The sequence below is a fragment of the Lytechinus pictus genome, chromosome 15, assembly GCF_037042905.1.
Source record: "Lytechinus pictus isolate F3 Inbred chromosome 15, Lp3.0, whole genome shotgun sequence".
Classification (NCBI taxonomy): Eukaryota; Metazoa; Echinodermata; class Echinoidea; order Temnopleuroida; family Toxopneustidae; genus Lytechinus; species Lytechinus pictus.
In genome coordinates this window covers 25,682,579-25,697,515 of record NC_087259.1, presented here as the reverse complement: position 1 = coordinate 25,697,515, position 14,937 = coordinate 25,682,579, and the positions used below count along the sequence as shown (strand labels likewise).

At 38.1% G+C, this 14,937-nt stretch overlaps 1 protein-coding gene across 2 annotated transcripts in view; it reads left to right on the top strand.

Moving 5' to 3' along the window:
• LOC129277987 (monocarboxylate transporter 9-like) overlaps positions 1 to 14,937 on the top strand; it is a 90,336-nt gene that overhangs the window by 72,987 nt on the left and 2,412 nt on the right. For both annotated transcript variants that reach the window (XR_010295827.1, XM_054914177.2), the window contains exons 3-6: positions 1,236 to 1,535; positions 2,963 to 3,708; positions 6,176 to 6,404; positions 6,948 to 7,091. Coding sequence is in view for 1 of the 2 variants with exons in the window: in XM_054914177.2 (XP_054770152.2) it covers positions 1,236 to 1,535; positions 2,963 to 3,708; positions 6,176 to 6,404; positions 6,948 to 7,091 (1,419 nt within the window). In the remaining variant the exon portion in view is untranslated. The remainder of the gene's footprint in view (positions 1 to 1,235; positions 1,536 to 2,962; positions 3,709 to 6,175; positions 6,405 to 6,947; positions 7,092 to 14,937) is intronic.

The window sequence follows — 14,937 nt, the reverse complement described above, 5'->3', positions numbered from 1 at the left end:
AACACCGTATAGACCCTAAGCAAATTATTATTCATAAAGTTATGAAAAAATATATATTATGTAATTTAATATATGATATAAAATATATTATACAATATAACATGATATAATATAATTTTTTCTTCTTGCCCCACTACGTACAGTATCTCTTTCTTTCTCCCTCTTTTCTCCCTTTTCCTGTTTTATATTTGCCAGTCGATGGGGGGGGGGGGGGCACGTGCCCCCCGTAGTAACGCCACTGCACCAAGGTATTCAAATCATGTCTTCACTCTCTCGATGTGCTGATTTGAGAGCATTAAATCATGATTAAATCCAGATTAGAAATTTTTTAAATTTTGTCGAGTGCCTATAGTAATTTTCGATTGGTGTATTTTGAGTCAAGCTATTTTAAAATGCACTATCTTGTCCAGTAGCGTACCGTTGGTCACGGCATGGGGGGCGTCAGCACAAATTTTGAGTCACATAGTGGACGCGCGAAGCGCGCTCAATAGTGTATTGACCTAATAGAGAAATTTTAAGGACCGTGCCATTAAATTGATGTGTATCTCACCAATCGAATAACGCGAGCGCTAAGCACGAGTTGAAAATTTTTGATGTTCAGACCTAAAAAAGGGACATGATATAAGCAAACTTTGTAATCATGATACTACGTACCAGTCTCACTAAACAAACAATGCAAGCGCTGAGCGCGAGCTGAAATTTTTGTATATATTGACCCCAAACAGGGACATTTTAAGGACTATTTTTCAGGAATTCATGAAGAGTATATCTCACCTTAGCCATCTAATGCGAGAGCCTAGCGCGTGCTGATTTTTTAAGACTTACATCTACATAAAATAATAAAGCTCAAAGTGCGATGAAATATATTTGGTGTATATTGACTTTAAAACGAGATGTTTTGGTACTATTTAATCCCATTGAACAGGATTATTTTTCTCATGAAACAGACAATGTGAGCAACAAGTGTGATGAACACATAGGCCCTAAGCAAATTATGTTTCATTAAGTATGAAAATTATATCTGATGTAAATATGATATAATAAATAAATATATTAACATAACATATTTTTTTATTTCCCCTCTACGTTTCTCTTTCTTTCTCCCTTTATTTTTTTTTTTTTTTTTTTGGCCAGACGATGAGGGGGGGGGGGCACGTGCCCCCCATGCTCCGTAGTTACGCCACTGATGGTGTTGTTTGATAAGTGAATAATAAAGTTATTTATAATCATTGCAGGTTACATCGGAACGCTTGCTTACGGAATGGGCTCTGTGTGGAGCCTCGCAACCGTTCCTCTATCCGTCAAATTTGGCTACAGGCCGGCTTCCATGGTTGGATTGATATTTTGCGTTGGCGGTTGTATTGTGACGTCATTTGCTCCAGGTCTTCCCCTGATGTACTTCTCACACAGTGTCCTGTATGGATTCGGTGCGAGCATTCTTCAGACGGGCAGTATTAATATTACTCAGGGCTACTTCATTGGGAGACGGAACTCATCACTAGCAGTTGCTATCGCATCTTCCGGTGCTAATTTAGGTTAGTGGAGGTGGGAACCAATGTTATCAACATCACCCTTATCTTTCTTTTTGTCATTATCATAGAAAATTAATGATAATATACGCGTCATATCAAAGGTATAGATCCTTTTTCAAGTAAACAAAATGTATACAAACAATGCACAAAAAGGTAAGTCTTCCCTCTAGCTTTCTAGTGGCATATCAGTATAATGATTTCAGCACAATGATTTGTCAAAGTGTTCGTAAGGTTATTGAATAACTTTTATGTTAATAGATGAAATTTATCCATAATGTTAGTGGGAGGAGGGGTCGCTCCTGTGACTTAAAATATGCCAATTTTGTATGTAATGTACTGTGTCCACTCATGCCTGACATTCGTATAGCTAGGGGTCATGGGCACTTGACCACCTACGACCAAGGGGGGGGGGGGTAAACTAGGAAATAAAATATTGAAATACGTTAATCATGATTTCATGTCAAATACTATCATAAAATTAAGATTTCCATTTTAAAACGATTATTGGCTTGCTCGATTCGCTCATGACGTTTTTAGAAAATTTTCCTTAATGCCACGTTGTGCCTCTTCATTTTTTGGCTCATTATTACGGATCAATTGCACTTTTACACGAATGTTTCTCAATACCTAGGTGTAGGAATAATTCAACCAAGTTTTTGCTAAAAAAACCTTCAACGTTAAGAGTTACACCATTTTGATATAGGGCCTTTTAGGGGAACTTGTACATTATTGTTTTTAATAACGTCAATGGTAAATTATCAGAAACGTTAATTTGTTATCAATTAAACGTTAATTAAATACCCAGGGCAAGTCCATAATATGTACGTCCGACCCCCTTTATGTGGGACCTTCATGAAATTTTCTGTCTCTGATTTCTTGTTCTTTTGACAGTCTGTAATGCTCTCAAATGACCATGACTTGGGCAGTTCATGAAGTGAAGTAAAACTTGAGAAAAATGGTGGTCGGACGTACAAAAACGTTATTTTATGGAATTGCCCCCAGTATAACACGCGCTATATTCAAACCGATAAGACAGCTTTTCATCTGTTTTATAAATTGCCTAATGACACTATCGATATTATGATAATCATAATAGTAGAAGATGAGAAATATTGAATTTAATTCCGTTTATTAATTCATACACTACGTATTCGAATCCCAGCCGTAGCGTACCTTAAAGATTTATAGGCCTACACATGCAAACTGTGCTGCAGGCGTAATTCATCCGTTTTTTGCTTGCAACGTGTTGTAAGAAAAAACGGCGGGAGTAAAGCTGGTGTAAGAATATCCAAGTCATTTTGGGAGTGTATATCGACGTTGTGATAAAGAAGAGGTGTGCATTTTTCAATATCTATCACAAAGAAGTAAGATATTAGGTTGGTCTGAGAAGGAATTTTCCCGTAAGTTAAATGCTGTTTTCTTTCTTTTAGGTGCTCTCATCATGACCCCACTCGTGTACATGCTATCTGACCGGTTTGGTTGGCGAATCATGTTTAGGGTGATATCTGGTGTCCTTCTTCTATTTCTCATCCCGGCCATCCTTACATTCAAACCTGTGCCCCTCCAAAAAATGGCAGAAAAGCTCGAGGTTGAAGAGTTGGACGAGAAACCTCCGGCGATTCGTAAGGACGCGTCCGATCAAGACCAAGACGCGGGAACGAGCGACCGGAAGATTTTCCAAAGAACACTTCATGAAGAGAGAATAAGTGGATCAACACCTGCCTGCCGTTCAACGACACCATATGATAAGGATGTGACTGTACTTAACTCTAATATGGAATCCATAGGTAGCCATAGAACATGCCTGGACGGGAATAGTTTTAGAAATAATCTCAAGGATGATCAACAGTTCAAATCGCTTGTTCCAGAAAGGATAGAAGATGGTCTCTACCATGAAAAAAATATCGGCACTGACGTCTCCTTGAATCAAAACAGTGATCGTGATAGCGATGTGTGTTCCCATCTAAACGACGCGAACCCTCAATGCGTGGAACCTTGTTTGCAAGAGTATGACTTGATGACGCCAAAAGATGATCAGTCTAAAGAGGTCCCAGTTCCCCGGGTGAATACCTACTGGGGTAGAGTGACTACCTTGCTTCGAATGCCAGATGTTTGGCTCCTAGAGTTTGGGATGATGGCAGAGAGTGTTTCTTTATCATTTGCTTTGTTCAGCACGGTAAATTCTCATTAATTACCTTAGTATTATGTCTAACTTGCCCCTTATCTAAATAGAATAGTTTATTGGTAATACATGATTGGCAGCCAGGGCTGAAATATACATGTTTACAGTATAAGAACATACAAAGATATTATACAAAAAGTAGATATATTAAAAAAAAATTATAAGCATTCAATACATGAATTACAAAAAAAAAGTTTACACAAATATATTCATTATAATGGTAGATCAAATTACACAGATTTTCATTACAACAAAATGAATTACATAAAGGAGTTCTGAGTGTAAGTGAATAAATCGCATTAAAACAAATATTGCATGAATAGACAGGAAGAATGCATAATGAAATAAACTGGCAAAACGAAAGCAAATCATATTCAGGTTAAAATAAATATAATTATAGATCAAGTAATATTAGATAATTCATTACTGACTAATGAGTGTGTCCGTGGGGTGTTACTGTTACATTATATTAAGTAATTAAAAAGAAATCAATGATAGATTCGAAGGCAACATATATTCATGTAAATGACCATAATTACAAATGCACGTTACAGAGGTCAGTCGTAAGCACGGGATCCCACGGGAAACCTTGAAACAGATCTTACATGAACAGATACATGCCCGAGGCATAGCCGAGTGCGTGTAGATATACGCCCGTCCTAGACGTATGATACTAGCATGGATCCCAGGAAGTCTATTGATTTTGTGGTCAATGGCCAAAGTCACCGTGAAGTGTTCTCATCTTTCCCTTCTGAAGTCCTTGTAAACGCGATAACCTTATAGTTTAACTTAATTAACCTAGGTTCATATAATTTGGTATGATACTGGCATGGATCTCAGGAAGCCTATTGATTTTGAGGTCAAAAAATGGTCAAAGGTCAATTTACAGTGACGTGTTTTTATCTTTCCCTTCTGAAGTCCTTGTAAATGCGATAACTTAAGTTTAACTTAGCCTAGGCTCGTATTGGTATGTATGATACTAGCATGGATCCCACGAAGCCTATTGATTTTTAGGTCAAAGGGTCAAAGGTCAAGTCACCACCTTTCACTTTTCTCGCCCTAAAGCGACACTCTTGTTAAAGAGATGGTCCGGGCTAAAAATATTGATATCTTAATACATAGAGTAGAATTCACTGAACAAAATGCCGAAAATTTCATCAAAATCGGATAACAAATAATAAAGTTATTGAAGTTTAAAGTTTAGCAATATTTTGTGAAAACAGTCGTCATGAATATTCATTAGGTGGGCTGATGATGTCACATCTCCACTTTCAGTTTTCTTATGTTATTATATAAAATCATAAGTTTTTCATTATTTCATACTTGTGTGAATAATATGTCTCCCTTGTAATGAAATAAGTTGCAGCAATAAATATCTAATGCACTAAATCAGTTGTCAATCCAATTTTTCTAGTTCTTGGAGGAAAAAAATTGAATAAACCTAGTTTCATATAATAAAATACAAAAGAATAAGTGGGGATGTGACATCATCAGCCCACCTAATGAATATTCATGACGACTGTTTTCACAAAATATTGCTAAACTTTAAAAGTCAATAACTTTCTTATTTGTTATCCGATTTTGATGAAATTTTCGGCATTTTGCTCAGTGAATTCTAGCTATAAATACTTTCAGCCCGGACCATCCCTTCAAGGTAACAAAATCATGGCCCTGGAAAACGCACCCCCAAGAGGGGTGCTGCGTGTTTTATTCGCCAAAGGCAGCACCCCCTGGATTGGAAATCTAGTAGGTATGCTAAAGACCTGACATGTAACATAACCCTCATCATTTTGTGATTACCTTATCTTCTTTTTTTTTTTGCTTGTCAAATGGAAACCAGCACATTCTGTTTGATAAATCGTTCCCAGTACCTTGAACAAAATGTGATTTATATTCTAATGCCCGGCAAAGCTACTTGATAGTGATGTGGCCATGTGGGTCATTGTTATTTGATAAACCATCTTAATCTCAGAACCACAATCGGTCATTAGAACTACACGTATAGGTACTAGTCATTGGTAAATTAATTTAAATGCCATAGAGTAAAACTCACAGAGCAAAAGGCTGAAAATTTGATCAAAATCGGAAAACAAATATCGAAGTTGTTCAATTTTAAAGATTTGCATTATTCCGGTGAAACAGTTCTTGGCATGTCTTCACGAATATTCATTAGGTGGGCTGATGATGTCATATCCCCCATTTGTTCTTTTGTAAGGAATGTGACATCATCAGCCCACCTAATGAATATTAATGACGGCGTGCATGTAAGTGTTTTCACAAAATATTGCTAAACTTTAAAATTCAATAACTTCGTTGTTTTTAATCCGATTTTGATGAAATTTCAGCAGTTTACTCTGTGATTTTTACTCTATTTATTTAGATATAAATATGCTCAGCCCGGAGCACACCTTTAACGCAATATCATGATTTTATCCATATTCTGTTCTTTAATCCAATCAAGGCTAATGTGGCTGTGACCGCCGGGATCTCGAAGAAGACAGCTAGTCTTGTGGTGGCTTTTATGGGCCTCTCCGAGTTCTTTGGCAAGATCTTCGTAGGTCTCATAGCGGATCGTTTCCCCATACCAAAGATCATAATCTTAATGATAGCTAACAGTGTGCAGTCCTTGCTCATGCTAATATTGTCACTGATCACAGTGACAGAACCTTATCTCTTCGTTCATGCTACTGGTAAGTTCATCTCTGTAGAGGTTTTGATGGAAGGTGATTTTTACAGACGATTAATAAGATAACCGAAAGGTATCATACAATATGTCTTTTTTTTCCTGTAACATGCATAACTTTGGTAGTGCGCATAGAGAGAAAAGGGGGAGGATTGTGTAAGAAATTTTCGGAGTGCTTTAAACACTGGTGGTCAAAACATAACTGGTGAAGGAATACTTTGAAAGAAGTTGTAGCTTCTCTTTTATAATAATAATCATAATAATAATAGCTGAATTTTTAAATATATTATATATACCGTGTGAGTAAAAAAATCTTGACACCACACTTATGATCTTATCCCCAATTTAAGGGGGGTGTCATGAACACTTCATTAAGGCTGGAAATAATCTGATACCATATTTACATGTATATGTTATGTCTTCACGCTTGGATAATAAGTAGGTATTTTTTGCAGTGATCTAATTTTGATTTGCGCCAAATTAAGGCAGCATGATTATAAAAATTCTCAGTTTTCGTAATGCTATTTATGACCACATTTATTTCTTTCAGTTCAAGGGTTCATCGTTTTAGCGGCTATAGATTCGCTATGTCATTCAGTTGCACATCAGCTCTTTGCTCCGGAGTTCGCGGTTCAGATATGGTCAGTAACCATGGTCTTCATGGGTGTAGGAGGAATTTTTGGAGCAATGTTTGGTAAATATGCAAGCCTAGACTAGGCTTAGCCTAGTCCAGATTGGACGTTGATGTATGGAAACTCTCTTTCCCAAAGGCCTCTAATATAGGACTGACTCACTAGACTCAATAGACCAGTTCGTAGTTACTTCATGCATGGACACTTTTGGTCAAATGACCTTTCATTTCTTTCATTATGATAGGCAGATTTCAAAGCCAGATATTACGTAAGCATGCCTTACATAGCAGTCTGAAGAAAATGAAGAATAGCACACCAATGGATTAACACTCTATGAACACTCTATTGTTACATTTCTCCTTTGAATGCATTTTATAGCATGTTGTACAATGTCCTTGGCAATGTCCATGGCAAAGTGAAATACCAGTCGTTCGTGGACGCATTTGCGTCCACGGTGGACGCATTGTTGTTTTTTGTGGATATAAAATGAAACACACAATGCAAAAAAAATATATGAATAATCAAGACATCAAAGTTGGTGCTTATCTCATTAAATTTTAAACCACCATGTCACTTTAGTACCAATGACCTTCCTCTGATCATGGGCAGAATCTTCTGATCATGCGCAGAGCAGAGTGGAACTACGAACTGGCTTATTGATAGCGCTATCCATCGTGAGTGAGTGACATGGTCTTCTCTATTAAATCAACATCTTACAAACATCCGAAACAAAAAACGCAATTTCTCTACACTCCTACATTATACTTCCATCCCTCCCAACCAACCAAAACAAAATACACAATATACAATATATATTGAGGGATAGCTTGTGGGACGACTAGGAGCCGACCGACCGTTTTTATTGTACATGATAAAACAAATATCGAACTTGCAGAACACCGTTCTTGATAGATATTAGGAATCTATAATGACATAACATACATCGTGTATTGTAGAGTAACAGTGACAAATGAACCGACCTCTTATCCTATATTATGCGACAAGTCAGACCAGTTGAAAAAAACAGAGGTAAAACTCGATGAGCAAAAAACTCTGGAAAAACTGTGAGAGACTTTTGCAAAACCCCCCTTGTGGGACGACTAGAGTCGACCATTTTACTTGCCAAGTTGTCATGAAACACAAACGAGAACATATACAAATAACATCAAATCATTGATACAAATGCTCATACATATTTATCCTCAAAAACAAATGATTGGTCAATCACATTCGCTCATCTTATACGAATGAATGTGTACGCCCAGGATGAAAAAACATAGATAAAACTCAATGAGCTAAAAAACTCTGAAAAACCCCAGGCCCAAACTAAAATGCATAAAGCAAATTTATATAACAATATGATAAATTTGTCTTGGTGCTGTCACAAGCTAGAATGATTTACACATACACTTTCCATTGCCACGCCCTATAGCGTGTTCATCTATGACACCTGTTATGCATACCATTGTGCCCATTCTTCCTTTCAATCAAGGCGCCGGACCACGGCGTAAGAATGAATACATTAAAACGATAAAACAACATTTGCCTGCTATACAAACGTACCGCAGGCAAATAATAGTCTTCTCTATTAAATCAACATCTTACAAACATCCGAAACAAAAAACGCCATTTCTCTACACTCCTACATTATACTTCCATCCCTCCCAACCAACCAAAACAAAATACACAATATACAATATATATTGAGGGATAGCTTGTGGGACGACTAGAATTTCAAAGAACGGGAACAAAAGCTATAACGAGCTTGAGGAAATTCACGAGAAAACCTAATAGTTACTCAATTGTTTCTGCAGCAATACCAATTTAACAAAATAAATAATCCTTAGCCTAAAAAATTTCATTTTTAAAGGCAATTATTAAAATATGAAAACAAATTAAACATTTATATCTAAAATGTTCTATACTGATTTTCGTACAAATTTAGACATTATCGTAGTGCTCATGTATAAACTCTGCCACAGAAAACAAATTAGATTTATCGTCATCTAATATGTACATCAAAAATTTCCAACCATACTCCCATCAAATATTAGTATTATCTTTGATGATTTTTCAAACGACTACCTTATATGCCAAATAACATCACGACTCATGTTACATACACTTTCATTTATGTGAATATTAATAGCCTATGAAACCTGTGAATTTCAATTCCAAATGCATGATGCATAAAACAAATTGAACCCTTATTATAATATACTCCTTCAAAGTTATGGCTTTTCAACACTTATACATTTCAGCCAATTTAATAAAGTACCGGTAGTGTGATTTGCATATATATAAAAAAATAACTGATTTCCTCAATCCATATTTAAGCCAAATAAAAACATAACCATATGAAACACATGTATATACATGAATATCCTACAAATGTAAAGATTTATAAACCAATAGCCTATGCTCCATACTATCTTCAACATAGCCATCTTTGGCCTTTTCGCTTCTCCACCTTCCATGCCTCTTCCACATCCTATCTGGTACCGAAGCCCTGGCCGCTGCCGTAGCTCCACCAGCTCTTAAAGAATGAAGACCTAAATTTGCAGTACCGCAAACTTCTCGTAACCGGGCCAAAACTGTTTCACGGGCCCTTGTATAACTAATGGGCTTGTTTTTCTTTGTTAGCCCCTTTTTTCCTTTGTTACAATACAATGGTCTAAAAACATACTCATCAGACCCTGAAGCTACATTTATGTTCCCCATTTCAACATAAGTTTTCAAGATGCTAACAGGACAAGCACTCGTCTGCCCCATACTAATTACAACAGAATTACCCTGACGATATTGATCCGTTTTGCTCTTACGGATATGAATTAACATAAAATCTTCCTGAAATTCAATATCAGCTCCCTTTAAAGATAATACTTCATCAGATCTCAAAAAAACCAGAATAACTAAGCACTATATAAGCGAGATCTCTCCACACTACAATGGCTTTACTCCCTTTGTATTTTTCACATAATTCAATGATTTGCTCAGATGTCACTATGTCCTTCTTCACAATCGGTTTCGATGATTGCCTTTTTGCGCTCTCCATCAAGTTTTTAACAAAAGAATTTTCAGTAGGATCACTTGCTCCAATCATACTGTGTGCCCATTTAATTGAATATAAAGCGGATTGCACAACACTGACTAAAGACCCTTGATTCATTAAACTAGAAATGTATAAAGCGACATGAATCGGCTGTGCTGGTAAAAGATCACCTCCTTCCGCTAAAATAAATGTCTTCCATCTATCAAAACCCGAACAATACCTCTTTGTAGTGCTTTCACTCTTAGCGTCCAACATCTGCTGAGCCATAATCCTGGAAAGCTCAGGAAACTTGTCCGATTTAATCCCAGCTGCCTCGATCTCTCCCTGAATTCTCTCCTGGATACCTAGATCTGGAAAAAATAAATATGAAACACAACTAAAAACGTACTTTGAGCGCTATCATGGAAAATTTACTCTTCTTGCTGCCAAATATTCCATTATTCCCTTTTCCTTTCTTGACAACATCAGAATTCAAGATCTCAAAATCTTTAATGAAATAATAGAATTCCGACCCATTCCATACCTTCGACCAATATGGCGCAGATCTCCAAAGTGGCAGAATTAAAGAGCCATTTGCTTTTTCCCGAAACAACTTATCCACAGTTTTAGCAATCAAACGAGGTGTTGGTACCCACCAATTTAGACCATCTGTCCAACTTTGGCAAAGAGTGTCAATACCACTTGTCCCTCTACACCACCATTTTGAATTGAACCTTTCACATTTAGCATTATAGTTACAAGCAAACCTATCAACTACATGCGGACCCCATCTAGCATCTAGTTGTAGAAATAAACTCCAGCTGATATGCCAATCATCACTATCAGCCGTCCTACTCAAATGATCGGCCCATTTTTTTTTCAGTCCTCGGTATCCAAACCGGGTCAAATCTTCATTCCTGTTTCTTCACGTATTCTGCGAATCTCCATTGCTTTACTTTGCAGAACAGAATTTCTACTGCCTGCATTCACAATTTTTGCCATATTTTTATTATCAGTGTACAACCGTACACTATGCCCTTCCAGGCTACTTTTACAAGATAAAGCCATTCTCACAACAGCTTCCAGCTCCCTCCAGGTGGAGCTTTGAATCCTCTCAGATTCTGACCAAACTCCCATGAGTTCTGAATTTTCACATTCTACAACATAACCTCCATAACCAAAACCAGTTATGCCCTTGCTCCCTCCAATGACCTACAACTGCCCTCATGACCTTCGTGAATACATATCCTGCCGTCGAAATACCAAATGGCAATACGTTAGAAACATAAAATTTCCTTACACTATTACTTTCCCATGCAAAACCCAAATACCGCCTATGTTCCTCATGAATTTCGACATGATGGTAAGCACTTTTGAGGTCAAATGTAAACACAAAATCACCTTTTCCAAAAATATCTGCCACAACAGTTGAATCTTCATACTTAAATTTATCCTTAAATAAATGAGGATTAATATGCCTACAGTCCAATACCAAACGTAATTTACCCTTGTTATCAGATACGGTCAAAGGATTTATGATCAAGGGATTCTCATTAACCTGTGAAACACAACCTTTCTCTAACAATCTACTGATCTCTTCAACAAAATTAGAATTATCTAATGCCGAACGATTATTTGTCAAATCCACTCTTTCTGGATCAGAATAAAATGGCAATTTATATCCATGCTCTATCACATCCATTACCACCTCATTAGCATTTATATTTGCCCAAGACTCAAGGTTTTCACGTAATCTCCCTACAGGAGATGACACTTTATCTGCACGTTTTGAAGTGCCAACAAACAAAGCTTTCTTTATGGCCTCTGAGGCACGATTTGTCAAATTTAATGTGAAATAATTTTCACTTAACTTTGCTTTCTGTGAGGCATCGCCGCCCATCTCTCTGCACTCAGCCCTCCAGTGCCCCGCCTTGCCACAGGCGAAACACGAGCCAGGCTTCCTGCCAGCGAACAAACGCGTAGCTCTCGGCGGCTCCTGTGACTGCAAAGGAGGTCCAAAACTTGTGCTGGTGCTCGAATTGCGTCAGCCTCCTTGAGTTTCCTCGTAACCTTCACGTTAACTTTATACTGCTCTTCGTTGTCGTGTTTGCGAAATTTGTATTGATCCTTGCTCATATCTTCAATCTTTGCGATTTGAGCCTCACTCAAATCACGTTGAGTGTCACTGATGCGTTGCTGAAAAGCCCCGAGTTTATTAGTAATAAGAGTATCAAGCTGCGTAAGTAAGCCCGCCTGGCTTTCACGTATTTTCGAGTCCACAAAACTGGCTACTGCGGTCGGCTCCATATTGTCTTGGTGCTGTCACAAGCTAGAATGATTTACACATACACTTTCCATTGCCACGCCCTATAGCGTGTTCATCTATGACACCTGTTATGCATACCATTGTGCCCATTCTTCCTTTCAATCAAGGCGCCGGACCACGGCGTAAGAATGAATACATTAAAACGATAAAACAACATTTGCCTGCTATACAAACGTACCGCAGGCAAATAATATTACTGATCACTTATTGATGGCGTTATCCACAGGAAGAATGGTGATCATGACATGTTAATATGTTACTATCAATCATCACTGGGGATTTATGACACTATCCATTGTGCGTGGCAGTGGTGTAATGAGCAAAAAAATGCGAGGGGGCTCGATATGGCGTACCGGCGTAAAATTAATTCTGTCAAACTTTGCCTGCTGCGCTTGATGTTCGAATCGTTCGAAGTTTTGCGCTTTTCGTCAATTTTCACTGCCATCAGCATCAATAGGCTTTCCAAAACATTGGACATGCCGACAAAATTTTTTATCGTCTTTGCCAAATTGAGTTTGCAGAATTTTTTTTAAACTCCCCACGTCCATTGACGAGTGGATACCATGCGTGACCATGGGGTTTCAAAAAGCACCCTTAACAAGTATTTTCCATGTTCTGAAAATGCACCCTTTTGAAGTATTGGCGTGTGAAACCCAACCCTTAACAAGTTTTGGAAACAAAACGCTAGGCTACACTTGACAAGTATTCCCTGAAATGACCCCCTTTACAAGTACCATGGACGTCGGCTGTACCTTTACTTTCATTGGCCCGTCTTCTGAACTCGGGTTTAAATTAAACCCCGGGTTAAAGTACGGAAATAGAAGGAATGTGGTTTAAATTTGTGGTTTAAGTATGGAGAGCCAATTTGGGTTCAAATCCTATAACAGTACACATCCAATACTTAAATGACACAAATTATTCATAATTATTGTCTAGAAAAGCTACGTGTTTAGGGTCAGATTTGCGGGGATGATCAAATAAAATTAAAATGTTTTATAAAGGATGTCCTTTTTGCCCCAACACTACGTGTTTAGAGTCCGATTTGCGCGAGGTGTAGAAGCTATAGGTGGGGCCGTACTAAACCAAATGGTGTGTAAAAGTTAAACAGACGACCGACGGATCGACCCGTGACATAACAATAAAATATCGCTGTACTTGTTTAGGGGTCCATTTCAGGGATCTTTGCCAAGAGTATCGTTTTGTTTCCAATACTTGTTGAGGGTAGAGTTTCAGACGCCAATACTTGTTAAGGGGTGCACTTTCAGAATATGGAAAATACGTGTTTAGGGTGCTTTTCGAGACCCCATGGTCGCGCATTGTATCCACTCGTCAATGGAATTGCCCCCCCCCCCCCGGGGGGGGCCTGGGTTTAGTACCACCGGGGTAATAATAATAACAACGCGCCTCAGAATGTCATATTTCTAGATAGATGGCGCTATATAAATGCCCATTATTATTACTACCACCCCCCCCCCCACACACACACACACACAACTCGCTCAAATCGTACCCTAAACACGCCAGTGTTGGGGCAAAAAGTGCATCTTTTTATACCTTCGCAAATTGGACAGTATACACGGAGTGTTCCTATAGCGAAATATATATACCCTTTTTTATTATTTTAGTGTTTTTGACACCCTTATTACGCTGTGTACGTAACGTGCCAGTGTTTTTGACACCCTTATTATATACGCTGTGTACGTAACGTGCCCTATCTTGAAAAAGAAATCTTTTTACGTGTTTTGGGGGTCACGGTTATGCTACTGATCTATAGTATTCGAATCAGTGGGTCACGCATGGTATCCACTTGTCAATGAAAGTGCCCCCCCCCCCCTCCCGGGGGATAGATTATGCTTTTATCAATAACACATTGAATTCTGAAATGAGATAACATTTTGAAAGCAAAGTGATACTATTTCTCGATTAGAGGTGTATGTCAGAGGTTAATGTCCAGGCCCGGGGGCCACTTACATGAACATTGACGAGTGGATACCATGCGCGACCAAAAAAACATGTAAAAATTATATTTTTTTCACGATAGGGCACGTTACGTACGTAACGTGATAAGGGTGTCAAAAACACAAAAATAATGAAAAAAGGGTATCTTTTTCGCTGGGAAAATTACGTGTTTAGGGTCGAATTTGCGGGGATGATAAAACAAAATTCAAATGTTTTATAAAGGATGTCCTTTTTGCCCCAACACTTCATGTTTAGAGTCCGATTTGCGCGAGGTGTAGAAGGGGTGGTCGTACTAAACCAAATAAGGTAAAGACGAAGACCGAAGGACCCGTAACAATAAAACATTCCTGTACTTGTTTAGGGGTTCATTTCAGGAAATATTTGCCAAGAGTATCGTTTTATTTTCAATACTTGTTAAGGGTAGGGTTTTAGACGCCAATACTTGTTAAGGGGTGCATTTTCAGAATATGGAAATTACGTGTTTAGGGTGCTTTTCGAGACCCCATGGTCGCGCATGGTATCCACTCGTGAATGGAAGTGCCCCCCCCCCCCCCGGGTGTCCAGGGCCAGGGATTAGTCCTGCTCGGAATTC